The 27,340-nt window shown below is 54.7% G+C and overlaps 1 protein-coding gene and 1 long non-coding RNA gene across 2 annotated transcripts; one reads left to right on the top strand and one right to left on the bottom strand.

Annotated features, from left to right (window-relative positions):
- Positions 1–916: 916 nt before the first annotated feature.
- Notch4 (notch receptor 4) lies at positions 917–27,282 on the bottom strand. The gene is made up of 30 exons (XM_036167129.1): positions 27,074–27,282; positions 26,273–26,354; positions 25,833–26,128; positions 23,743–24,090; positions 23,510–23,632; positions 23,175–23,411; positions 22,907–23,062; positions 21,873–22,067; positions 19,258–19,371; positions 18,615–18,728; positions 18,424–18,546; positions 15,514–15,673; positions 14,124–14,269; positions 13,728–13,880; positions 12,789–12,906; positions 12,480–12,567; positions 11,870–12,020; positions 11,279–11,463; positions 7,839–8,091; positions 7,502–7,614; positions 6,183–6,706; positions 5,397–5,780; positions 5,123–5,298; positions 4,517–4,745; positions 4,291–4,372; positions 4,052–4,190; positions 3,192–3,487; positions 2,714–2,861; positions 2,171–2,268; positions 917–2,013 (listed from the first exon to the last, which is right to left on the bottom strand). The coding sequence occupies exons 1-30, from the start codon at positions 27,135–27,137 to the stop codon at positions 1,402–1,404; spliced, it is 5,907 nt and encodes a 1,968-aa protein (XP_036023022.1). The 5' UTR covers positions 27,138–27,282; the 3' UTR covers positions 917–1,401.
- Positions 13,480–15,983, top strand: LOC118569366. The gene is made up of 3 exons (XR_004943071.1): positions 13,480–13,549; positions 15,099–15,288; positions 15,424–15,983. It is a non-coding gene; the product is annotated as an uncharacterized LOC118569366 (long non-coding RNA).
- Positions 27,283–27,340: the final 58 nt, after the last annotated feature.

Here is a 27,340-nt window from a genome sequence, read left to right as displayed (position 1 = left end):
CTCCAGGCTAAGTCTGATCCTGCTGTAGGGCTTGGTCCTTCTCTCCTTCCCTCTTGACTTACTGGGTCAGGAAAGGGCATGGTTCTGGAAGGAAGCAGAAGGCTTGGATCTGGGATGCATTGCTCTCAAATACATGCGCATGTCCTAACACTGGCCCAGCACACAGGAAGTAGTCAGGGACCGGCAGTCCACTAGTTATCACTGCCCTCAGCATTACCAAGTGTGAGAGAATGGTCACTAGCAGCTGAGCTAGTGTAGACAAAGGTCAGGGGAAGACTTGCCTGGGGTCATGAGAGTGGGATACAGAACTTAGTTTGGCTTTTGACCAGTTCTGGTTAGCCCCAAGGGGGAGAGGAACAGACAACTAGGGTCTCCAAATGACTGTCTGCCATGTGAAGTTAGAGCCGAGTGGCTTGGGACATGAAAGGGGATGAAGAGAGCCCTGCAATCTTAGGTAAATGTGCCTCAAGTTGTGAAAGGGCAAAGTGGCCTTTGGTGGCACTTACCTCAGAGAATTAGGATGGGTTAATTGTAGTGAGGCCCTTGGCACATGGGGGACGCTCTATAAATGGTGGCTGGTAATCTTCCAGAATGCCTCCTGGCTGCACATCACAGGTTTATCGGTATTGAGGTGAAGCCATGAGGCTGAAATTCCAGTTCAAGTTCCTCCTTTATTCGAGACCTTAGGAATCTCCTGTTATAGCTAAATGCCCTTGGATGAGGAACAGTATATGTCACCTTGTAAATTTTTTTTGCCTATTAGAGATTCTCGCCTTCAGATGATACCCCAAATGAACTGGGATCCCCGGATTGTTTGCCCTTAATTATATTTAAACGCCCCCTACCTATATGGATGAACCTAGAATACTAAATTTCCCAAACACTATGCACTGTCCAGGTCCCCAGACAAATTGAGTAACACTTTAAATCAGCTTTATTATTCATGAGTTTGGGGTTCTTAGAGAGAGCAGTGGGTAGAAAGCAAAGCCTCATCCCTGCACCATTTTTGGGTGAGGTGGGAGGGGCAGAAGGGAGGGCAAGGAGTCATCAGCTGGAGGGGCCATTGGTTACCTTCCATCATCTACACAACGCCCAGCATATAGCAGGTGCTCAATAAATACTCGTGGGTAGTGGATAGCAGAGGTTCCCTTTGGGAAACCATACACAAGAAACGTTTTACACCCAATTTGCCGACAGTTCTTGGTTCCAGTCTAGGGATTCTCAAAATCCACTTTGTCCTCTTGTAGCTGCTCTATTTTCCAGGAAGAGGCCGGCATGTGTCATTCGGGCATCCTAAACCCTCTTCCCAGTGCTGTGCACACTATGTGGAAGGACAAGTGAGCAGAATGCTGTCTGGTGTCTTCCAGACTGCTTGCCGCTCCCTTCCCTCCATGCAGCCGCCTAGTTTTGATTCTCTCCACCCGAGTTTACGGGCACCTCTTGGTGGACTGGAAGACCCCAGGCAACTTGAGGGGATCCGTGTTCTGGGGATGGGGTCAGGCTCGGAGGCAGGATCGGCGCACTGCGGGCGGAGCCGCAGGTTTCCAGGGCCACCCAGTCGCGAGGCCAGTCATCCTGGGATGCCCTGGCCCCGCGTCGCCCACGGGAGCCCGCGGAAAACCTGCGGCCGCGCAAGGGAGGGCCTACGGAGCCTCCAGACCGGCTCCGGCAGCGCGCATAGGCTGCGCCCCCGCGCGTCCCCAAGTCCACGGACCAAGTGCGAGCTTGCAGACTGGCTCCGCCCCCGCGCGGGCGCGCTCCCGCCGACAGCGTCCGGCAGCGCGGCGCGGCCCCGCCCCCTGGCGCGGTGCGTGCGTGCGTACGGGCCTCCGGCATGGGCGGCCCCGCCCCCTCCAGGAGCGTCAGCAGATCCCAGTGGCTTCGCTGGCGGGCCACATCTCCCGGGGCCAGCCCGGCCTGGTCCCGCAGTCCTCGGGCCGCCCCGAGCTCCAGCAGCAGCTGCGCCACCTCCATGGCTCCTTCGCGCGCCGCCAGGAACAGCGGCGTCTGCTCCTGCGGGGCGGAGACCGGAAAGCCCGCGGGCGGTCAGAGTCCCCGCCCACCGGGTGTCACTCTCCTCCCGCCAGGCGCTGGGCCCGCCCCCTTTTTGAGCTTTCTGGTTTCCCGTGCTTTTGGATTGTTCCGTGGGGAGTCTGCGGCAGGGGCTCACCCTGCTGTCTTGGGCATCTTTATCAGCTCCAGCCTGGAGGAGGGAGCGGGCAGCTCGGGCGTTGTTCACAGCAGCGGCCCAGTGCAGTGCGGTTTTTCCTGGGGTGCCACATGGGAGCCGTTACCCCGCAGTTGGGAGACCCGCGATCCAGTTTCCCACGGGTTCTGGCCTTGGTGGGGGGCGGGCGGGGCGCGGGGAGGAAGGGAGAGCTACTTGGGTTCCTCAGAGGCGGGAAGCGTTGCCCTGGCAACCGACAGTCGGCTGCACGCGTTGCCCTGGTGACGTCATCGGCGCGCGGAGGGGGACAATGGGTATTGTTCTGGATCGGTGGGACCGGGGTATCCCCATCCCGTTCCCGCAGATACTTCTTCCATCCCGGATCCATGGACTGAGGCAAGATGTGTAGTTGACGGGGAAGGGGAAACTCTCCACACCACAGCATAGGAGGGGTATCCTAGTCTGTCCCTGCTACGCCTGCTGTTTGAACCTCACCTCATTCCCGCTCTGCCCAACATTCCCAGAGCACACCGGCTCCAGTCATACCCCTTTTATCTCTGGCTCCCACATCCGCTCGGGCGGCGATCAGTTCTTCAACCAGGTCCTCCACTGCCAGCCTGGCAGCCAGCATCAGAGGTGTAGTCCCGTCCTCCGTGCGTGCATCCACAGCAGTCCGTCTGCTAGCCAGTAGGAGCTGGGGAGGCAGAAAGGGCCTGTGACCCCTGCGTTACCCTGGACTTCTAGGTCAGGCCCCTCACGCTTTTGTTGTCTGTTGGTTTTGAGACAAGGTCTTGCTTCGCAGCCCACGCTAGCCTGGGACTCCTAGTGACCTGCCTGCCTTAGTCTCTCCAGTGCTGGGATTAAATGGTAGGCCGGCCCTCCAACCCCCTCTCCAGTCGCTGCCTGCCACCTTCCTCTTTCAGGTCTTCGGCTCAGTTTCCTCCTCGTCAAACCTAGAGAAGACCTCTCCATTTTACCTGCAAGCTTACTCCTACTTCTGGTATGGACCCCAGTGAGTGCTGACCTGGCAGACCTCCCGAGCATCAGCGGCCACCGCAGTGTGAAGTGGGGTGCGCCCCGCCTGGTCAGGCTGGTTGGGGTTGGCTCCAGCCTCAAGGAGGCGGCGGGCAGCAGTTGGCCTAGAGAATCGGGCAGCCAGGTGCAGGGGTGTCTCTCCAGTGCCCACAGTGTGAGTCTGGGGGCTGGCCCCTCTATCCAGCCGTGGTTCCCAGGGTTCGGGATTTCCCAACCATGGTCCTTGGACGATCGTCGACTCCACTCCTCCACAGAAGACTGCTGACATCAGGCCTGTCACCCCATCTGTGGGTGAGAATGGATGCTAGGTCAATCGGCAGAAAACAAGAAGAATAACATGGCTGCTAGGAGAATTTCAGCCAGAAGACAAGCTCTGCCATTTTTTTGGGTGGGGTGGGTGGGAGGAGGTTGAGAAAGGGATTGAGACAGGGTCTCACTATATAGCTCTGACTGTCCTGGGACTCACTAGACCAGGCTGGTCTTAAACTCACAGAGATCCACTTGCCTCTGCCTCCCAAGTGCTGGGATTAAAGGTGTGATTCACCACTATGTCCAGCTCTTGACTTAATGTCTCATCAGTAATAGGAGCAAGAAGGCTTTAATTCTCAAAGGTTCTCAGGCTTGAACCTGAGTCACACTTATCTAGAGGTTTGGTTAGATTGCTCCCCCACCTCTGCTTGCTGAGAGTTTGAGTTTGCATTCCTGACAGATCCCCATATAGCACTGTTCTGTCCTAGGTCTCTGCTCTGAGAGCCACTGTTCCGAAGGTTCCAGTTTGAATTTTAATGGGCTTTGCTTCTAAAAGGGCCAGCGGTAGGAATTTGTTTTGTTTTGGTCTAGGTTGTGTACCAGGTCCACGAGTGTCCATGTCCAGAACCTCCATTTCACACTCTTGAGGAGGGGTCAGCATGGCTACCTGTGGGAGCTCTCCACAGCCGCTGTTCAGTGGCCAGAGCTGGCACTTGGAGGCTGAGGCCCTTTCTTCAGCCTTGGGGCAAGAGAAAGGGACAGTGAAAAGTCACTGAGCTGTCTTCTCGACACCACCGCTGGCACCTCCAGACCATTTCCCACCCACCCACTCTTTTCACCTGGTTCACCTCCTCCCCCTCCTCAGGGCCAGAGCACATGGCCACTCCATCCTCATCCACTTCTGCCTCTGGCTTCAGCGCCCTGGATGGGGTGAGGAGGTAGGGGTTATATAGGCTAGGGCCACTCAGCATCTCCAGCGTTTCCAGAAGCCCTCCACTTCCGCAGTACTGTTTCTTAGAGCTCTGGACACCCCCTCCCTGAACCCCAGGCCCTTCTCAGTCTCACTTGAGACCCATGCTGTCCTCGCCTAGCGGGGGCCTCCGTCGGTGGGGTGCCTGCTGTGTCAGAGGCCTTCGAGTGAAACCAGGGGGCAGCCACAGGGCCCCATGTTTTCGCCGCTGCCGCCGCCGGCGCCAGATGAGCTGGAGGACAAGGAGAGCTCCTAGGGCCAGGAGAAGCACCCCGGCCACTGCCGAACACAGTACGGGCCAGGGAAGCTGGCCGGCAGGGGGCCCTGGTAGGAGAGAATCACAAAGGGGGAGCATCCTTGGTGAGACCGAGCCAGTGGAGTAGCCTGCCTCCGTTTCCTCACCTGTCTCAAGTAGTTAAATGTGTTAATGGTAAAATGCTTAGAGGAGAGCCCATAGGATGTGATGTGGTATGTGTGATAGTTACTGTTCTTTTATAAGCTGAACCCAAGCCTGGTAGCAGGACTACGGCAGAGGTCAGTACAGAGTTCTCAGGGAAACAGGGAGGCCGCTGAATGGATGGCCCAGAGGGAGACTCTTTTCAAAGAAGAGGTGTTAGACCAAGTTCCCCCTTGGCTCTCAGTCTGATCTCTCCCAGAGATGGCATGAGCGAAGGTGGAGGGAAATGGAAGGGGTCACCTACTGGTCCCTGTTTGAGGGTGAGCAGCCAGCAAGGGTCCAGGCAGCAGGGGCTCCAGGGCTCCCACTGCGGCCAACGCTGCAAGGAAGCGCAGCAGGAGCCCGGAGTCCCAGGGACAGCGGGATGCAGGGTGTTCAGGACCACAGCGGGACAAATCCACTCCCATCACCACCACAAACCTGGAGAAGAGGCACATCAGGGACGGTCTAGCCTCTGGTCCCCTTCTCCAGCTCCACTGAAATAACTACTAACACTTGGCCCTCCATCTCTTGCTTACCCAGCACTGAGGGAGTCTGGCTCCTTGCCCAGGGGCTGGGTGTGAGGGCCTTGTCTTTCCCATGAAGAGGAATCCCGAGTCCCGCTCAGCTCCTCTTTGGCCCGGGCCCCCGGATAGGGGAACACCATGTTCCTGCCATCACTGTCCTTCCTCACCCAGAGCCCAACCCTCAGAGTCAGGGACAGTACTCGGGCCAGAGCAAGCAGCTGCTGATCCAGGGCTGTGGGACTCAGCACCACCAGCAGGGCCAGGGAGGGCCCCCACTCGGAGTCTCCATCTTCCGGCCTGCAGTCGCCCCCGTCCCAGCCACATTCAGCACTGTTGCATCCCTTTTCACAGTGTCCATTGTGGAAGTGATCTTGGCAGTACTGGTCGTAGGCTGGGCTGTGGGGAGAGGAGAGATGGACTCAGGCCTCTCCATGGCTTCTGCCACTGTAGTTGCTAAGGGTGGTGACCAAACACCCTGACGTCTACTGACAGTCTCCCGAGACCAACCTTGCATCCCGCCCCTCTCCCAGAAAGAGGATCCAAGACCCTTTCTCTTGGGAGTGCTGGTTGCCAGGGGAGGTATTCTATGGCGGAAAGTCTGGGGGGGAGTGTGGGGGAACTGAGGCCTGAGACCTTGGAGCTCTCAGGAGTCCAGACAAAGGCTGCCTCTGTCTCACAGTGTTAGTCACTCCATTCCTCTGGGCTGGAACCCAGAGTTTTCCTTAGCCTGTAACTCGGGCATGTGTGTCTCCCCACCTCCCCCCATCCCGCCTCTCATCCCCGGGGCTCCAGGCTCACGTGCAGGTTGGAGGGATTTCACAGTCGTAGCCATCAAACAGACATGCCTCAGAGTCGCACTGTGGGTGGCACCGCCCATCCCGGAAAAGAAGCCAGCACAGGGAACTGGAGGGACAGCCCTTCCAGGGGTCCGGGACCCCCAGGGAGCAGTCCCCCCCATCCCAGGCTCCTCCTGGGCCACTGCAGCCAGCATCACAAGCCCCGTCACCACCTCGGCCCTCGCACCCATTTGCCCCTGGCCTTTGACACCGAGGCCCCGGCGAGTCAGGAGGGCAGGAGCATTGAAAGCCAGGGTTGCCCAACCGGGGGGTCTCAGAGCAGCTACCATTGTGCAGGCAGGGTGAGGGTGGCCCACAACCTTGTGGAGCTGGGGGTGTCAGGCAGTCAGGGCCCCCAAAGCCACCAAGGCAGGCGCAGAGGGGTGGGGAGCCTGGCTTAGGGGAGGGCAGGCAGAGGCCTCCGTGGTGGCAATGATGGATGCCGCAGGAAGGGGCTTTGTGGGTACAGGTGGAGCCTTCAAAACCCTGTGGCAGAGAAGAGAGAATACAGAAGGCCCTTGCGTCAGGTCAGTCTTCCCCGAGGCAAACGGCTGGGGTAGCCCTGCGTAGACTCTAGACTGTCATACAGGAGAGGGACCTGGGAGAGTACCAAGGCAATTGTAATGGATGTTGCAGCTAAGTCCCCAACTAAGTCCACACAGTTAGCGGGAATGGGTGAAGTGCAGCTATGCAGCCTTGCTCAGTTTCAGGTTCCAAATCCATGAAGACTGATCGGCTAGTGCAGTTGACCACTTACTGTGTCCTTGGAGACAGGTCATAGGCTCTCCCTCGCCTTCCCAGGGTAAACAGGAGGAAGGCATAAGCAGAGGAAAGTGTTTGCTATGGTGATTGCTGGGTTTGGCCCATGAGTGTTATGTTAGGATAAGGAAGGTAGCTGTCCTAACTGAGTTCCTGCCCTGAGCCCCTCACTCACACCTGTCCCCCCACACAGAGTTTAAAGAACTTGTCTAAAGCCATTCAAGGAAGGGTTGGTTTTCTTGTTTCATTTTGTGTTTTGAGATAGTCTCATAGAGCCCAGACCGACCTCAAAGTCATTGTGTAACCAAGGATGACCTTGAACTCTTGATCTGCCTGCCTCACCAAGCACTGCCATCTGATTGTGCCATTCCCTGTTCCCGAGAACCATGGTGAACCTGGGAGCTCACCAGTTATTCTGTCTCCAGCATTTCCCACTCACCTCCCTGGGGCTCTGGCTCTGGCAATCTGACCTTTCCTCAGTGTAGGGAGAAGAGAGAGACGGGTGTGGCAGCACTTACTTACCTTGGGGCAGTGGCACTCGAAGCCAGGGGGTGGTCCTGCTGTGACTTCACAGGACCCTCCATTGGAGCAGGGCTGGCTCTGGCAGGGGTCTGTCTCCACCTCACACCGCTGGCCTGTGGTGGGGTGAGATTGGAGATCACACATGGCTTCAGTCACTGCCTGTGTTGACTTACTCCTGACAGTTGGTTTAGCACATGATATGCGGGCAAGAGGATGCTGGGGCATCTTCTCTGGGGAGAGGTGTGGAGGCAAAGGGTGAGGAAACCAGGCTGCCTTTTGGGAAAGGACTGTTTGGGTTTTCCTGGTCTAACTGTGCCCCAGAGACTCCAGGCCTCACCTGTGTGTCCAGGCAGACACTGACAATAGAAGGCGTTGGCTAAAGAGTGGCAGGCTGCAGTGCCAGTGGGGTGGCAGGGTCGGTCGAGACACTCATCCACATCCCCCTCACAGCGGAGCCCCACAAAGCCCGGAGGGCAGGCACAGTGGAAACCCCCAGGCTTGGGGGTGCAGGTTCCATGGTTGTGGCAAGGCTGAGACCTACAAGCATCCTGTTCTCTTGAGCAATTCTGTCCTTCGTAGCCTGGGGCACACTGGAGACACAGGGAACCAGTGGATGAGCTGAGCTCAAGGAGGTCTGCCCGCCTCCTACCTCGACAGCCGGACTCCTCACCCCTCACACGGACAGCCTGTGTCAGGACTGTCCGACATGCTACTGTTCAGGGAGAGAGTTTAACCCTCGGTCCCAAACAACAAGTCACTAAGCATTGCCTCATTTTTGGTGAAACCTCTTTCCCCTACCAACTTACCCTCCAGCCTCTCTCATACTTTATACATTGATCTTGAACACCTGCTCTTGATATGTGTGCACGCGCGTGTGTGTGTGAGAGTGAGTATGTGTGAGTGTGTGTGTGTGAGAGTGAGTGTGTGTGTTGTGTGTGTGTGTGTGTGTGTGTGTGTAGGTCAGAGGACTCTCCCACCTTTTGTTTTGTTTGAGACAGGGCCTCTCATTGGCTGGGAACATTGCCGATTAGGTCAGGCTAGATGGCCCGATACCTCCCCGGCATCTGCCTCCCATCTCACCTTCTCCCTGTCACTGGGATTCCAGGCATGTGCTGCTGAGCCCAGCTTTGTACTTGGGTTTAGGGGATCTGAACTCAGATCTCCAGGCTTGTGAGGCAAGTGCTGTCTTGGCTGAGCCAGTTTTTTAAGAAGTGCAGATAAAGGGGAGAGAAGAGCTCACCCTGTTCTGTGTTGCTTAATAAACAGAGAGACAGCACCGACTGTGTAATCTGTAACTTTCCTCCCTCCTCTTAGTAGCTGCGGAGAAATGTTATCTCCTTTACCCTCTTCCCACAGTTAATGAAACAGTTGGCGGAACGGCGAAGATGTTTTGGAAAGTCACACGGCCTTGTCAGGCGTGGGGATCGGTGCAAGACTGGCTCTGCTCAGAGCCACACTGTGGTTTTGCTTGTGAGGGCAAAGTCCCTAGTTCTGTGCTTCTGCCAGATGACATGCCAGAGGGAGGCTCTGGAGAGTCTGAGAAATGGACTCACAGAGAATCAGAGAGCTGTAGGAATGCGCGGAGGGCATTTTGGAAACTTTTGGAGGAGGGAGTTTCATGAGGACATGGAGTTGAATGGTGGGTGCACAGAGGTTCACTAATCAGGGTACACTTCTCTTCATTTTTGAGACAGGGTTATTCCTAGCTCCACCCTGCTTCTTTATGTCTGAAAATGTTCCTAAGGGTTAGATATGGTGATGCTGGGACACATAACTCAATGGGTAACGTGTTTGCTTTGTGTAGTGGTTTGAATGAAAATGGCCCCCTAAAAGTCCATAGGGAGTGGCCTTGTTGGAGGAGGTGTGGCTTTCTTGGAGGAAGAGCATCACTAGGGGGTGGTCTTTGAGGTCTCAGAAGCTCAAACCAGGCTTAGTGGCTCACTGTCTCCTCCTGCTGCCTGCTGGTCAAGATGTAGAGCTCTCAGCTGCCTCTCCAGCACCATGGCTGCCTGCATGCTGCAAGGCTCCCTGATGTGACAATGAAGTAAACCTCTGAAGTGTAAGCCAGCCACAAACACATGTTTGCCTTTTTAAGAGTTGCCTGGTCGTGGTGTCTCTTCATAGTGTCTAGTCCTCCAAGAATGTCCTTTTACCAAGGTCTGCATTTAGACAAAAGACCCCATTCCCTCAGGGGCTTGAAGAAAGCTCCTGCTTGCTAAAAAGGAGTCATTTTCCTCATCTTTTGCAAGAGGAACTTGTGGCCCTCCTATTAACCTGTGACTGTGGTACCTACTGTCAAGGTCAATGCCAGCCTCTGGGCTCCCTCAGTCCCTGCTCACCAGCCCCACCCCAGCTCACAGACCTCCTTTCTCCAGTTCCCATTTAACCCTGGAAAATCTTCCCTTTGTCCCTTCTCCCTGCTTTCCTGGAAGACAGCCATTGCAGTTTGGAATAAACTTTTCCCTTCTCACTCATGAGATGGCTGCTTCTTTACCGCCCCATCTTCAAACACATAGCAGTAGAAACCCTAGTGAAGACACTAGCAGACGCACGGTCCTGCGTTTGATCCCCACAACGATAAAGTAGTGTGGGGGTGCATTCCTACAATCCCAGCACTGACTAGGTGGAGGCAGGAGAGTTTATGGTTATCTATAAACACTAAGCAACATAGTGAGTTCGAGGCCAGTCTGGGCTACATGAGACTAAGCCTCAAAAAAAAAAAAAAAAAAAAAAAAATAGAGTCTGAAAAAGGAGAAAGAAAGAATGCAGAAGTGTTTTGGGTGCGGAGGGCAAGGCCCAGGAAAGATGGCTCAGCAGTTAAGAACATAAAGGCAAACAAAACAAACAAAAACAGTTCTTTGCTGGTTGTGGTGGTGCATGCCTTTAATCCCAGCACTTGGGAGGCAGAGGCAGACAGATCTCTGTGAGTTCAAGGCCATCCTGGTCAACAGAGCTAGTTCTAGGACTGCTAGGGTTGTTACATAGAGAAACCCTGTCTTGAAAAAAAAAAAAAAAGAACACTTGTTGCTCCTCCAGAGACCTGGGTTCAATTCCTAGCACCCACGTGGTGTTTTACAACTATCAGCAACTCAGTTCCAGGGGATCTGAATCTATCTTCTGATCTCCATGGGTGCTGGGCACGCATGTGTGCACATACATACAGGTAAAACACTCATACACACAAAATTTAAAAAAAAAAAAAAGTTGTGTTTCTGAGCACAGGATTCAGACTGGCTGTGCTTTAATCCTGGCAGTTCCTCTCCTGGAGAGTGGCCTGCACCAGTGAGGAGAAGCCCTCCTCCAGCTCAGAGGAAAACAGGACATCTTCCAGAGGCAGGTGCTTCCAAGTCACCCTGAAGTGGAAGAGTCGGGAAAGGGCTGTTCTAGGCGGAGCAGCAGTGGAGGACAAGGCTCAAAGGCAGAAACAGTTTTGTGATGCTGGAGCAAGGGGGTGCAGAGCAGATGTGGCCCGAGGGACAGGCAGGAAGGTATATCCTTCAGGGCTTTGGAAGTTGTCCCTGGTGGTCTTAATGAGGGAGGGACAGGTCAGCCTTTGTTTTAGTAGACCCCTTTGGCAGTAGGGTCAAGACTGAACCCGCAAAAGGACAAATGTGGAGGCAAGGGTTGTAAAAAGGTGAAGGGAAAAGACGTAGGCGGTGTGATGGCCTGACCTGGTGGGTGTTTGGGTCTTGGCTTCAGTGGAAGACAGGACTGGGCACACTAGGTTCTCACCACCCTTCCTGTGTTGTCACATCTCGGCTCCTCTAGACCTCTTACCTGGCAGACATAGCCCTTGGGCTGGGCCACACAGGTGGCCCCGTGCTGGCAAGGCTTGGACTCACAGGGGTTCACATTATCCTGGCATAACCTGCCTTGGAATCCAGGAGGGCACTGGCAGAAATAGGAGGGGCCCCTGTCTATACAGAGGCCTCCATTCTGGCACAGGTCAGAGACCTCTACGCCTGGGAAGACAGACAGACAGACAGACAGGAAGGGATGGAGCTAAGCTGGGTGGAAGGGTTCTCAGCACCACCCCACCCCCGCTGCCAGCTCGCCCTGACAGAGTATTCCATAAGAGGCTGGGCAGGTGAGATGTTGGTGCTGTTGCGTTCTATTGGTTCACTCCAGTGGCCTTCTAGCCGTGGTGGATACGAGATACACGCTGCTAGTAGTTGTGTTAAATTGGAGTCTTGCCTGGGCTGTTGATGTTAAATATAGTAAGAGTGGAGCTGTGTAAGACTGTCCTGTGTGTTGAACTGTGGCATAAATGACTAGTTTCTCTTGGTTGTTTTGGCTGGGACACAAGCTTTGTGGCTGCCCTGGGCCTGGGACAAAGGGAACTCTGATCCCCAGTTCTGGGCATGGTACCTTGGCTCATGGCAGCCTCCTGGCAGGACACGGGGAGGTCACAGTGAGGTCCTGCCCATCCCTGGAGGCACAGACACTGGAAGGAGGGTCCACTCTGGAGGCATCGGGCAGTGTGTGGGCAGGGCTTCTGGGCACACAAGTCTACCAGAGTCTGAGGTTGGAAGAGAATATAAGACAGGAAGGCCAGCGCTTCTGGGACCCAGAGATGAGCAAAAGCTCTAAGATGATGTCCTTGAGGATGGGCTGAGCCGATGACCCTCTCTGACTTCTCTCCTCATGTTTCAGAGCAGTCTGCAGGGTCAGAAACTCATCCAGCTCACCCCCAACCCCCAGACTTGGCCTCAAACTTGCTATGTAGCTGAGGCTGGCCTTGAACTCTTGATTCTTCTGCTTCTGTCTCCCAAGTGTGGGGATTACAAGTGTGCACCAACATGCTTGGCTTTCCTTCCTTCTTCACCTCACACCCCAGTGAGAAGCTAACCCTAGACTTCCACACATCCCTTCATGTGGACATCTGTTTCCCTGTTGCTCACCGGTTAGTCCCCGAGACCCCACTAGCTAGAGCTCTCCAGCCTCTCCCACTTGGCACATCTGGCTTATTGCACCTCACCTGGCAGCTGCTTCCTGTATAGGCAGGGTTGCAGAGGCAGCGGGCACCTTCAGGTGTGTCTTGGCAGGTTGCCTTGTTCCTGCAGGGGCTGGACAAGACAGAGGTGATGTGTGGAAAGGTCTGGGAGACGGGGAGTGTGCAGTGTGGGGTAACAAGTTTGATGGTGGGGAAATGGTAGGTCAACTCCATGGAGGAGGAGCAGCCAGAGTGTGGGGGAGCTGTGGTAGCACCAAGCCCAAGGGAGGTAGAGAGGAAATGGGGGGTTGAGGGTTCCTCTGCTCTTCTTGGGGGGCCTCACACCATGCTCACCTGTCTGCACAGCTGGGGCCAATCTTCCTCTCACAGCGGAGCCCCTGGAAGCCCGTGGCACAGAGGCAGAAGAAAGTGTCAGGCTTGTTCACACAGGTACCCCCATTGAGGCACGAGGCTGGAGAGAGGAGTCTGTGAGGGGTTGGGTTCCGTGCCTGTAACCTGGCCTGTGACCTTGGTCACACACAGCACAGTCTACCTCTCACCAATACAACTTACGGCTGTCCAGTTAGTTATTTAAAATTGTTTTTACATTTTTTTTTCTCCCAGAGCTGAGGACTGCACCCAGGGCCTTGTGCTTGCTAGGCAAGCACTCTACCACTGAGCTAAATCCCCAACCCTGTTTCCGAGACAGGGTTTCTCTGTGTAGCTTTGGCACCTTTCCTGGAACTCACTCTGTAGCCCAGGCTGGCCTCGAACTCACAGAGATCCGCCTGCCTGTGCCTCCAGAATGCTGGGATTAAGGCGTGCGCCGCCACCGCCCGGCCCAACCCCTGTTTTTACATTTATATGGCGGGGTTATGTGCATGTCACAATGGGCATGTGGAGGTGAGAGGACAATTGGAGGGTCAGTTCACCCTACCATGTGGGTCCTGGGGAGTGAACTCCTGTCTTTAGGCTCGGCAGCAAGGCCCTTGACCCTCTGAGCCATTTCTCAACTTCTAATCTATTTGTTTGACAGGGTCCCATTGAACTGAACATACAGCCAAAGACGGCCTAGAATTCCTGATTCTCTGCTCCCATCTCCCGGGGGATTACAGGTGAGCACCACCATGCCTTGTGGTGCTGGGCATTGAATTCGAGGCCTTATGGGTGCTGGGCATGCCCTCTACCAACTGAACTATACCCCAAGCACCCAGGTAAAATTTCAAAGCAACATCACCCACACGGTGCGCCCCACCTCACCTGTTGGGGTTCACAGCCCAGGACAGCACTCACCAGACACACAGTGGTCAAGGACGGTTTGGCAGTGGGGACCTGTGTGACTTGGAGGGCAGGTGCAGGAATATCCTTCAGGGCTGGCACTGCAGGTGCCACCATTGAGACAGGGCCCTGAGTGACAAGCTGTTACCTCCTCAGTACAGGACAGCCCTGAGGGAACAGGTGAGCTCTGAAAAAGTGGGGTTCTCCTCTCTACTTTCTTGCTTTATGCTTTGCATTTCCTTTCCTACCGCATCCCAGAGTCCCTTGTCCCATCTAACCTCCTTCTTCTACCTCCCAAGAGTCACTTGTGTGCCCCACAGCCCACACTCATTCCCCTCGCAGAGCTGCTAGCCACAGCTTTGATTTGTGGGGCTGGAGGCTGGAGTGTACATGGGATAGGGAGAGACTCACCCGTGTATCCTGGCGGGCAGGTACAGTTGTAGCCAGAGGGCTGGGGGTGGCAGGTCCCCCCATGGGCACAGGGTGTGGAGATGCATCCCCCAAGCTCGGTCTCGCATTCTGGCCCAGTCCAACCCGCATCACACACACATGAGGATCTGATCATAAAGAAAAGCGGAAGGGTCCCCCTCTCTCTCTCCCTGCTTCTCCTTTTTGTCTTCGGGACTCTTGTTTGTCTCCTTTCCATTCTAAGAAACTCTTTTGCCTATTATTTTTATCTGTATGGGTGTTTTGCCTGCATGAGTACCTGGCTACCATGTATGTGCCCAGTGCCTGTGGAGGCCAGAAGATGTTGGATCCTCTGAACTGGAGGTGTGATGGTTGTGAGCCATCTAGACCCCTGTCCTCTGCAAGAGCAGCCAGTGCTCTTTTTTCTTTTTCTTTATTTAAATTAATTTTTAAAAATTTATTTTACATGCCAACCAGCTTCCCCTCCCTTCTCTCCTCCCGTTCTCCCCACACATCTCCTTCCTCTGCCCCCCATCCACTCTTCAGAAAGGATAGGGCCCCTCATGGGAGCCAACAAAGCATGGCATATCAAGTTGAGGCAGGACCAAGCTCCTCCCTCCTGCATCAAGGGTGAGCGAGGCATCCCACCACAGGGAAAAGGTTCCAAAGAGTCAGCTCCTGTGCCAGGGACAGATCCTGGTCCCACTGCCAGGGGCCCCACAAACAGACCAACCTACATAACTGTCACCCACACGCAGGGGCCCCTAGTTCAGCCCCACGCAGGCTCTCTGAAGCCAGTGCTCTTAACCACTGAGCCATTTTGTTTAAAAAAAAAAAAAAAAAAAGATTTTAGGTAGCCCAGGCTGGCCTTCAAATTACTATGTGGCTGTACTGAGCTCTCTCTCTCTCTCTCTCTCTCTCTCTCTCTCTCTCTCTCTATATATATATATATATATATATATATATATATATCTCCAGGGTCTCCTGTGGCTCAGGCCAGCCTCAGAACTCACTGTGTAGCTGACTGTGGCCTCCCTCGGCTGCCTGATCCATTTGCCTTGACTTGGATTGCAGTCATGTGATAACACACCTGGCTCGTTCTGTGTCAGGAAGCGTCCACACAACGCTGCCAGTGGATACTTATGTGAGGAGAGACGGAACAACCCTGGTATGTACACTTTTCTCTCTGCTCTGACCCTCTCTCCCTCTTCTGCTACCCAAATGATGCTCAAACTGTCCCCTCCAGGGACCGCTCATCAGCTTTCCCAAGGAAGCTTGCCATCTCCTTCCTGTCCCCCATCAGGTCGCATCCCACTGGCCTGGCCCTGCCCATGCTGTCTTCTGTCCTAGCGGAGGCTGATGGTGAGGAGGGCATGGTGGGAGGCTGTGTTACCTCTGGCAATGGCCATGGTGGCAGGTGCAGTTGTCCTGGGCAGGGACACAGCCAGGACTTCCATCAGGGCAGAGGCAGTGGGCTCTGTCTTCCTGATCTTGGCATTGCTGCCCAGGTTGGCACAGGTTCGGGGTGCACAGGGGAACTTCACAGAGCTGGCCTGTGTGGGTGGGTGGGAGAAGTGAGTTTGAGAGGAAAGGAGCCCTGTACGTCCTGAAGGGTCAAAGGCCGGTGGGCGTGGCTTCCTCACTCTCTGTGCACCTGTCCTTTCTTGTTCTCTGTTGACTTCTTCGGGACTCCAGCTGTCTTCCCTACTCCTTGCCCTGTTCCTTCCTGAGCTCTGGGTCTCCTGTAGCTCCCCGAGTGGAGCTTCTTCCCCCCTAGCCCGCTCTCTCCTTCAGCACACGGCCTGGCTTTCTGTTTTGACCTGCTCTGCTCTCAAGGGCACTTCCTGCTCAAAGCCTTTTCATTTTCCGTCTGTGTTGGGTGGAGTCCTGTGCTCCCAAGGAAAGACGGGGGGGGGGGGGGGGGGGGGGGGGGGGGCTTATAACCAAATGTAGGAGTTGCAAAATTTTGACAACAGTAAAGTTTTTCTAACATTCAATGACTAAAAATTAATTAAAAAATCAAACGTAACACGAGCCTGAGATGCTTGTATCATGCAGCAGCTGCATGCAGCCTTGGTTCTGAACACACAGACTACCCCACTTTCGACTGCATGTGTCTCCACCCCACAATGACGATGACTAAGCCGGCCAGACACATGTGTGTTATACACTGTGGTGTTTTTATGATAGACACAGTTTCCCATCTTGTAGCTTATGTCAGTTTAATGACAGGAAACAGACTTCATATATTCCTGTTCTCAGTCCTCAGCATGGAGCATCAGGTTATTTTATCTGTATTGTCTTGTCTTCTGCAAAGAGCCAGAATCCATCTCAGTAGTGTGGCAAATTTTCTATTGGTCTTTAGCAAATGGTCAAATTATATGTATACCAAGAACTGTTTTAAAGTGTCTATGATTTGTTCAGTGCTTGCTTGATTGATATATTTATTTTATATGCTTTTAGGTTTGAAGTTGAATAAAAATTTCTTGAGTGAATAGGGGTCACGGGTGGACTGAAAGTTTAAGGGGCCCTGACCTATTGGACCCTCTGCATTCTCTCTGTCACTCAGCCATGGTCAACAGGAAGTACGCTCACCCTGCATCGGATTTAAAGCCACCTGACAACCAAGACTGTCAGTCTTGCATCTGCGCCTGCTGTTACGACATTTACTTAGTTAATGAAAACTATTTATTCATTTAGTGTGTGTGTGAGTGTGTGTGTTTATGTGATATGTGTGTGGTATGTGTGTTTGTATGATGTGTGTGCTGTGTGTGTGATGTGTGCTGTGTGTGTGAGATATGTGTGTATGTGATGTATGAGATATGTGTGTGTGTTGGTGAAATGTGTGTGGTGTGTATGATGATGGTGTGTGTATGGTGTTATGGTATATGTGTGTGTGTATGGTGTTATGGTATATGTGTGTGTGTATGGTGGTATGTGTGTGTATGGTTGTATGGTGTGTGTATGGTGGTATGGTGTGTGTGTGGTGATATGATGTGTGTATGGTGGTATGATGTGTGTGTAGTGGTGTGTGTGTGTGTGTAGTGGTATGATGTGTGTATGGTGGTGGTGTGTGTGTGTGTATGGTGGTATGGTGTGTGTGTGTATGGTGGTATGTGTGTGTATGGTGGTGTGTGTGTGTGTGTATGGTGGTGTGTGTGTGTGTGTATGGTGGTATGGTGTGTGTGTGTGTATGGTGGTGTGTGTGTGTGTATGGTGGTATGGTGTGTGTGTGTATGGTGGTGTGTGTGTGTGTATGGTGGTATGGTGTGTGTGTGTGTATGGTGGTGTGTGTGTGTGTATGGTGGTATGGTGTGTGTATGTGTATGGTGGTATGTGTGTGTATGGTGGTGTGTGTGTGTGTGTATGGTGGTATGGTGTGTGTGTGTATGGTGGTGTGTGTGTGTGTGTATGGTGGTATGGTGGTGTGTGTGTGTGTATGGTGGTGTGTGTGTATGGTGGTGTGTGTGTGTGTGTGTATGGTGGTGTGTGTGTATGGTGGTGTGTGTGTGTGTGTGTATGGTGGTGTGTGTGTATGGTGGTGTGTGTGTGTATGGTTGTGTGTGTGTGTGTATGGTGGTATGGTGTGTGTGTGTATGGTGGTATGGTGGTGTGTGTGTGTATGGTGGTGTGTGTGTGTGTATGGTGGTATGGGGTGTGTGTGTGTGTGTGTGTGTTGGCAGGCATGTGCCATTGGCACTGGCCAGATGACAACCTGCAGAGTCAGTTCTCTCCGTCCACCTTCATGTAGGCTCTGAGTTTTGAACTCGGGTTGTTTACAGTTGGTCACTTTACTTCCTGTTTTCTGTGGTGCTGAGGACTAAACCAGGGACTCAGGCACTCTTGGCAAGGTCTTTGCCCGAGTCACACTTCCAGCTCTCACTGTAAGTGCCTTCTGCACTGACTAGTTTAGGGGTATCCTCTCATTCTGTTTTCACATCCCGAACACCACACACCCTCCAGTGGGCTCTTCCCCCCTCCAGTGGGCTCTTCCCCCCTCCAGTGGGCTCTTCCCCCCTCCAGTGGGCTCACACACCCTCCAGTGGGCTCTTCCCCCCTCCAGTGGGCTCTTCCCCCCTCCAGTGGGCTCTTCCCCCCTCCAGTGGGCTCACACACCCTCCAGTGGGCTCTTCCCCCCTCCAGTGGGCTCTTCCCCCCTCCAGTGGGCTCTTCCCCCCTCCAGTGGGCTCACACACCCTCCAGTGGGCTCACACACCCTCCAGTGGGCTCACACACCCTCCAGTGGGCTCACACACCCTTCAGTGGGCCCACACACCCTCCTGTCCTTTCCCTGTCTCCTGACCTGTGAAGCCAGAACGGCAGAGGCAGAAGAAGGCTCCTGGGAGGTCAAGGCAGCTGGTTCCCATGGGGCAGGGGTCACTGAGACACTCGTCCACCTCAGTCTCACAGTGTGGCCCTTCAAAGCCTGTGGCATGGGGGAGGGTCAGGGACTGCACCGATGGTCCCCTCCCCCAGATCCGGACCTCAGTTTACCTGGGAGACACTCGCAGTGGAAGGCTCCAGGCCGGTCTTGGCAGTGCCCTCCATTGGCACAGGGAGCACTAGCACACTCATCCATGTCTTCCTCACACCTGGCACCAGTGAATCCTGGCAGGGGAGGCGGTGGGAAGGGACAGTGTTCAGGGTCACGCAGGGAGGCGCAGCGTGAACAAAGTGAGCCTTTGGAGGAGACTCAAGGTGGGTGGGCACGGGACAACAGAAGCTGTACAGAAAGAGTGGAGCTCAGATCCTGCTGGCTGTGAGGCTCTGCAGTGGGCAAGCTACCCAGCTTCCCTCCCGTTCTCATTTCTCCCTGTGTAGAGGGAGGGAGTAGCAATGGCGCCTGTGCTGGGGGTATGGCTGGGGTGGTGTGCTTGCCTTTGCACTCATGCCTGCCTCCCCAGCACTGGTAAAGAACCTCTCATGTTACCATGGGAAGGAGCCATTCTCTGTGTCTGTGGTGGCCAAAGCCAGCCTTCCACCCGAGGACGAGCAGGGCAGTACATAGAGGACAGGGAGGGACTTGTCAGGACAGAGGCAAGTGTGGGGAGTAAGTAAGAGGATTGGGGGATATGATGGAAGAGTTTGGGGTGCTGGCCTCCAGAGGTTCCCTGGGGACCAGAGTCTTCACACCCACCAGGAAGGCAGAAGCACAGGAAGCCGTTGAGCAGGTCACGGCAGGCAGCTTGGTTCAGGCAAGGGTCAGAGGCACACTCATTGGTCTCCACTTCACAGAGCCTTCCTTCCAAGCCTGAGGACACAGACGTGGTGAGAAGTGGTCCCAGCCAGGCTCAGCCAGGGGCAGCTGGGCTTTCTGCCTGGGATACCTGCGCTCTGCAGCAGCTCTGCCTTGGATTGCAGAGTGTAACTCAGTGCGGCCTGCCTGGGCTGCGCTGATGAGCCCTGAGGCTTAGCTGCTCTGGAGTGTGACTGCTTCCCTCAGGGTACCTGCAGAGGGCCAAGAGGAAGTGCCCTGGGAAGCCCTTTCTGTGTGCCTAGAGGGTGGGGCTCACCTGGTGGGCTGTCCAGCCTGGAGATTCTTGAAGTCCAGTGGGAAAGTGGGCGTCTGTCTGGAGGGTGATTCAGCCCTCATGTGCTATCTAGGCCTCTGTGCCAGGGGAGCAGGGATCCTGGCAGGGGTGTGGTGATGGTGATGGTGATGGTGGTGGTGGTGGTCATTGTGGTAGTGATGATGATGATGTGGTGGTGGTGGTGGTGGTGGTTGTGGTGTTGATGTTGGTGGTAGTGATGGTGTTATTGCTGGTGATGATGGTTGTCTTTGTGGTAGGGATGATGGTGACGTGGTGGTGGTGGATGTGATGTTGATGTTGGTGGTTGTGGTGTTGATGGTGGTGGTTGTGGTGTTGATGGTGGTGGTTGTGGTGTTGATGGTGGTTGTGGTGTTGATGTTGGTGGTTGTGGTGTTGATGGTGGTGGTTGTGGTGTTGATGGTGGTGGTTGTGGTGTTGATGGTGGTTGTGGTGTTGATGGTGGTGGTTGTGGTGTTGATGGTGGTTGTGGTGTTGATGGTGGTGGTTGTGGTGTTGATGGTGGTGGTTGTGGTGTTGATGGTGGTTGTGGTGTTGATGGTGGTGGTTGTGGTGTTGATGGTGGTGGTTGAGGTGTTGATGTTGGTGGTTGTGGTGTTGATGGTGATTGTGGTGTTGATGTTGGTGGTTGTGGTGTTGATGGTGGTGGTTGTGGTGTTGATGGTGGTGGTTGTGGTGTTGATGTTGGTGGTTGTGTTGATGGTGGTTGTGGTGTTGATGTTGGTGGTTGTGGTGTTGATGGTGGTGTTTGTGGTGTTAATGTTGGTGGTAGTGATGGTGATGGTGGTTGTGGTGTTGATGTTGGTGGTTGTGGTGTTGATGGTGGTGGTTGTGGTGTTGATGTTGGTGGTTGTGGTGTTGATGGTGGTTGTGGTGTTGATGTTGGTGGTTGTGGTGTTGATGTTGGTGGTTGTGGTGTTGATGGTGGTGGTTGTGGTGTTGATGGTGGTGGTTGTGGTGTTGATGTTGGTGGTTGTGTTGATGGTGGTTGTGGTGTTGATGTTGGTGGTTGTGGTGTTGATGGTGGTGGTTGTGGTGTTAATGTTGGTGGTAGTGATGGTGATGGTGGTGGTTGTGGTGTTGATGGTGGTGGTTGTGGTGTTGGTGTTGGTTGTGGTGTTGATGGTGGTTTTTGTGGTGTTAATGTTGGTGGTAGTGATGGTGATGGTGGTTGTGGTAGTAGTGGTGATGATGGTGTTATTGCTGGTGATGATGGTTGTCTTTGTGGTAGGGATGATGGTGATGTGGTTGTGGTGGGTGGTTCTGGCAGTAGTGGTAGTGATGGTGGTGGTTGTGTTGTTGATGGTGGTAATGATAGTCATGATGGTGGTGGTTTGTGGTGATGGTGGTAGTCGTGGTGATGGTGCTGGAGTAGGAGGATTTAAATAAAGGCATCACAGAAGCAGATTGCTCCCATATTTACCTTTAAGTTCACCCTAGTCTCCATGGTCTCATGGTCAGCCTTCTGACCTCCCTGTGCCCTCTTCTTTCCCAGGGAGTCTTGACACCTCTTGCTACCCTGTAATTTGTCCCCTGGATGTAGTTTCTCTACTTCTCTGTGCTTGTCTGTGTGGCCTGAGCCGTGATGCTTGCTTGGGTGCTGCTCGGCTTCCAGTAGTGGAGTGGTTAAAACCCTTGCAGCCCAGGCTTTGGATCTTGGCTCTGCTCCTCACTGACAGTGTGACCTTGGATAAGTCTCACTCCACCTCTTTGGGTCCGGTTTTTAAATTTATGAAATGGGGATACAGCGTGCACTGTTCTCTCCTTCTTCTTGCATGGAGGCGAGAGTGCGGGCAGCCGGGCAGCACTCCTTTCCCATTGCACCGACTCCAGCAAACGCCCGTGTGGAATTTCAAGGGTTTACACTTCATCTCTCCCTGGGAGAGTGTGTAATTAAGGAGGACGTTCAGGGCTGGTACGAACAGAGCGGCAAATGTACTGTCGTTCTCTTTTTTGGTCTGGGCCACTGTGTACAGTGGATCAGGATGTACACTCTACGACGATCCTGAAATGGGCGGAGTACCCTGCCCCTGGATTGTGCAGTACACAGCCTCATTACAGGGCAGCCCACCCTTCTCCTAGGGGCCATGGGTACCCCAGTTTTAGCTGGGAAAAACTGACGCCGGTCACTCTGGCAATTCTCCCTGGGTTTGAAGTCAGTTCTCTGTCTCTCCCACCCACGGCCCCGCCCAGCTTGCTGTACCTGGTGGGCAGATGCAGTGGAAGGTGGCAAGTAGGTCGAGGCAGGTGCTGCCTGGGTGGCAGGGCTGGGACAGGCACTCATTGTGGTCAGCCTCACAGCGGGAGCCCGTGTAACCAGGTGGGCAGAGGCAGTGGAAGGAGCCAGGGGTGTTGAGGCAGGAGCCGCCATGTTCACAGGGACTGGGTCCTTGATGGGCTGGGAGGAGAGAAGAGCTGAGAGTCCACAGAAGCCAGGGGTAGAAGGACAAGGAGGCTGGAGTCTCAGGGAGGGCGTGGGGGCCTGTCTGTGGAGATGGGACTGATCAGGGAAGGGGCTATGTATTTATAACAGAGGCTGAGGGGTTTGGAGGGCTGAGCACTAGGAGAAGGGTTAAACCAAGTCCAGATTCTTTCAAAGAAAATAAGCGTTGTGTGTGTGTGTGTACATATACATATATGTATATGTATATTCCATTTGTGTGTGTGGTATTCATTTGTGTGTCTATATGTTTGCATGTGTGTGAGCATACACGTATGGCTGAGCCCAAACGTGCGTGAATACGAAGGTGCAAGGTTGATGTTGGGAATCCTTCTCGGCTATTCCCCTGCCCCCTTCTTACTGAAGTCGGGTCTCTATATCAGATCCAGACATTGTAGGTGTGGCTAATCTGTCCAGTCAGTTTGTTCTGGGGAGTACCTGTCTTTTTGCCTTCTGAGGCTGGAAGTATAGAGGGCCCTCATGCTCACCTGGCATCTGCTACCTGTTGGGTTCTGGGGACCTGAACTCCAGTCCTCACAATTTCGTGGCAAGGGCTTTAACTATGGGACCACCTCCCCAGCCCCACCTGCTGTTCTTTTGAACTCCAGGATGGCCTGGAACTCAGTATGTAGTTGAGGCTTGCCCCCCACCCCCCATTCTGGGATTACAGGCATGTGGGACTATGTGGCACTAAATCATACTGGTTCAGTTTTTCAATTTGCTAAACCATCTGCTCTGTCCTCTGTTGAGAATGGAGGCCTGGCTGGCCTCAGAGGGCTCTGCTGGGGAACCCTTACCCATTTGACACTCATCCAGATCTTGGTGGCAGGTGGGTCCTGAGTAGCCAGGCTGGCATAAGCAGAGGACAGAGCCTGTCAGAGGGTTGGTGCTGCACTGGGCATTCCCATGGCATGGCTGGCTCAGACACATGTCTTCTAGGTGGCACAGGAGGCCTGTGGGAGACCGAGGGGCAAGGCTCTCGCAGGCCGCTTGGGACTCCCTGTTGCCCCCCAGGAGCCTTCTTGCCCTCCACGCCCCCCCCCCCCCCCCATCCTCTGTCTGCACCTGTGCGTCCAGGTGGGCAGAGGCAGGAAAAGGAGCCCACTCGGTCAATGCAGGTGGATCCTGGGGCACAGGTGGCAGCTGCACAGTCGTCCAAGTTCTCGTCACAGCCTGGGCCTCCCCAGCCGCTCACACACACACAGCGAAAGCCGCCAACTGAGTTCTGGCAGGTGCCACCATTTCTGCAGCGAGGGGGACCCTGGGCTCCACATTCGTCTACGTCTTCAGAGCAGTCCCAGCCTGCAGGGGGGTAGAGAGGGGACAAGGGCTAGCCTCGGTGAGGATGGAGGCCGGGGGCAGGCCCTACTGCAGCCATGAACTTGCTTGGAACAACTCACCCTTCCAGGCCTTTGGGCAAAGGCAGGTGTAGGTGCCCAGGCCATCCAGGCAGGTGGCCCCGTTCTGACACTGGTGCCTGACACAATCATCTGGATTCATCTCACAGTTCAGACCTGTGAAACCTGACAGGATCATGGGGTCAGCCACGGAGCCCAGCCACGGAGCCCAGCCACGGGAGAGGACCCTCCCTGCTCAGAGAGAGGGGTATAGGAGAGCTGCCAGGAGGCTCTACCTGGGGGACAGAGGCAGAGATGAAAGATGGCGTCTTCCTCCGGCACCAGCTGGCAGGTCCCTCCATTGAGACAGCTTCCAGGAGGGCAGGGTCCCTTCCTGAGCTTGCACTGCGGGCCCTCCTGCCCCACAGGGCAGAGACACTGGAAGGAGCCCAAGGTGTTATGGCAGGAAGTGCCCTTAGGGCAGGGTCCTGGCTCCAGGAAGCACTCATTGACATCGTGTTCACAGGTGTGACCCTCGAAGCCAGGTGGACAGCGACACTGGATCTGGGGGTATGTGGCCAGGCACACTCCACCATTGGCACAGGGGTTGGCTGAGCAGAAGTCCCGGAGCTGACACTGCTCACCTGCAGCACGGCACAGGGGTGGAGTGGGGGGGCGTTGTTCAGGCGCTGCTCTGGTCTAGTTTATCTGTGTGTACAGCTCTGCCTCTTTTTCCTGTCTCTCTCCTGTTACCCTCACACCCTCTTTGCCCTGGTGCCCTGTGCTCTGCCGTAGTTTTGCTGTGCGTCAGGAGGGTTGCAATTAGACTGTTCATATCTTCTGCTTTGGAAAGCACATGCAGCTAACAGTGGAGTTTTACACGTCGGTGTACCTGGGAAAACTTGAGTTCCCTGCAGTGACCTTCTTGGGGGAGGTGGAAAGCCTCAGTGGCACCCTGCTGGGTCACTTAGCTGCTCTGAGTGGATTTCTTGTTGTTACTTAGTTTTTGGTTTTCTTTAAGGCAAGGACCCATATCGACATGAATCTGAAGATGACTTCGAACTTCTCTCTCTATTTTTGACAAAGGGTCTCTCTAGACAGTCCTGGCTGTCCTGGAAATTGCTATATAGACCAGGCTGGCCTCAAACTCAGAGAGATCCTCCCGCCTTTGCTTCTGAGTGCTGGCATTAAAGGTGTGCGCCACCACATCTGCTCTGATTTTGAACTTCTGATCCTCCTGCCTCTCCTTCCTGAGTATGGGTGTGCGTGTGCTAAAGTACGCACCACCTCATCGAGCCCAGCCGTCCACACAGCAGGCCAGGCAAGCACCTTAGCAACTGGGCTGTTTTCTCAGCCCTATTTTCTATTCTCTTGTTCCTCTCCTTCCTCGCTGTGGTGTGGATCCCAGGGGCTGAGCTCAGGCTGTCAGGGTTGGCAGCAGGTGCTGCCCACGGAGCCACGGTCCAGCTGTGCCCAGCTCCTTTTCCTTTTTTTATTTTACATATTTTTTCACGTGTATGGGTGTTTTGCTTGTATGTATGTTTGTATATCTGTATGTCTGTGTATACTACATGTGTGTCTGATACCCGTAGAGGCCAGAAGAAGATGTGTCTGTGCGATAGTTGCTAGGTTGGATTAAGTGGAGGGTGGGAAGATCTGCTCTGAAAGTGGGCAGCACCATTCCCTGGATTGGGGGTTCTGGACTACATGAGAAGAAGGAAGCAAGCTGAGCACCGTGCTCATCTCCACCTGAGTGCTGGTTAGTTTTGTCTCCCAACTTGCCACAGCCTAGAGTCACCTGGGAAGAAAGCCTCAATGGAGGGATTGCCTAGATCAGGTTGGCCCGTGGGCGTGTCTGTTGGGGATTGTCTTGATTGTTAATGGGTGTAGGAGGGCTCAGCCCATCGTGGGCAGCATCATTCCCTAGGTGAGGGTCCCGAACTACATAAGACAGGAGAAAGCTAGATGAGGATGGTCTTATTATCTCTGACCTCCCCCCCCCCCCCCATGGTGCATGCTGTGATTGGCAGCTTTGGGTTCCTGCCTTGACTTCTCAGTAATGGGCTCGCACTTGGAAATGTAAGGCACACAGGACCCCCCCCCCCATGCTGCTTTGTGTCAGGGTGTTTATCATAGCACCAGAAATGAAACAGGAACACCCTGCTTCCTGCCTGTTCCCACCACCACGACTCCCCTACTGCGCGCCAGAGGAACCGTCAGACTGTGAGCCAGAGGAGCCATCAGACCGTGAGCCAGAGGAACCGACAGACCGTGAGCCAGAGGAGCCATCAGACCGTGAGCCAGCACAAACCCTTTGGGAGCATGGGTCTGGTGTTTGTCACAGCCTCAGGAAGACTGATGAACACACTGCTCCTTAGATGCTTACCTGTCCACCCGGGCTCACAGGCACACTGTGGGCGGCCTGAGGCCTGGACATAGCAGTGGCCCCCATTGGAACAGAAAGAAGGTGGACAGCCGTCTTCCAGATGGATTTGGCATTGCTCTCCAGTGAAGCCGGAGGGACAGGTGCAGGAGAAGCTGGGGGCCAGTGGAGAAGCAGGGCTCGGGGAGCTTGGGGGTGTGGGCAGCAGGGCTTGGCAGCTCCCGCCATTCTTGCAGAGTTGGGTATCCCAGCAGGGGTCAGGAAACTGGCAAGTCTCACCCAGAAATCCAGGGGCACACCTGGGGTGGAGGGACCTTTCAGGCCAGTGGCCCCTCTTCCGTCTCTCCCTCCTCCCCATTCTTTTCTCTTTCCTCATTCCTCACCCCGCTTTCCTGCTCTCTCTCCTCTCTCTCCCAGCTCCCACTCCCACGATGCACACTCACTGGCAGGTTCCTTGTCCCCGAGATAGCCTCAGGCAGGTGCCTCCGTTGGCACAGGGTTTCAGGGAACCTCCACACAGAAGCTCTGGGGAAGAGACAGGAGGAGAGGGAGCCCAAGGACCTGTGATTGCTCTCTCCACTCCGGGTGCCCCTTAGAGGCCAGTGACCAGCAGCCCCTGTGGCCCAGGTGCATGCTGCTGTATGATGCCCTCTCCTTCACACCCTGTTCCGGTCTCCACATGGTCTCTTGGTCACAGCTCTTCCATTCAGGACTTCTGTTATTACTCCAACCCCCTTCCTGTTTATTCTCTAGTCTCCCAAGCTCAGGCCAGCTCCATCCCCCGGAAGCCGGACAACTGGGATGAAGAGGGAGCCAAGGGCGCTTCTGGGAGGTGAATGGCTGAGACACCTAAGGGATTTCCTTCAGGAAAGGCCAGCAACGAGCCCCTGCGGATGGGGACAGCTGGACAGAAAGGCACCTGGTGGGCCCTTCTATGTTTCTCTCTCCTGCTCCTCACTCCTCTCTTCCCTGTAGCAGGCAGTCAGCCTTTTCTCTTGTCTGTCCCACACCAAGAGCCCTCTGCCTCTTACTCCAGGGCCAGCTGGCTTCTCCCTGGGGTGGGTACCCTCCTTCCCATTCCTTAGCAGCCCCTGGGGTAGTCAGCATTCCCTGCAGATTGTTCCCACAGAGTCTCCTTTTTCCAGTGTCCCTTCAGAGCCTGGGACTTGGCCCTCTTCCCTGACCTCACCAAGCATCTCCCCAAGTGAGTTATGTCCTCACCCCTTCACCTCTGGCATGCTCACCTCTGGTCAGGATGACTGGGAAACTGGGCAGCAAAAGCAGCAGCAGCAGGGACTGGGGCTGCATTCCAGAGCGCCTGCCCCTGGCCCGGATCTCCTCTCCCTCTTCAGGCGAGGACCCTCAGAGCCCTTGTGGCCAGGCAAGGCCACCTCCTCTGGCTCCACCGCCCCTCCTTCCTTCTGGGCCTGCTGCACGCCTCAGTCTGAGCTGTTTCCTGAGTCACACAATGTCCTGGACACCCCACTGATGGGGGGGGGGTTGGTGTGTGT

This window comes from Onychomys torridus, chromosome 18 (genome assembly GCF_903995425.1).
Source record: "Onychomys torridus chromosome 18, mOncTor1.1, whole genome shotgun sequence".
In the NCBI taxonomy this organism is placed as follows: domain Eukaryota; kingdom Metazoa; phylum Chordata; class Mammalia; order Rodentia; family Cricetidae; genus Onychomys; species Onychomys torridus.
Note: the sequence above shows the minus strand (reverse complement) of the source record. Positions and strands in the feature narration are given on the sequence as shown.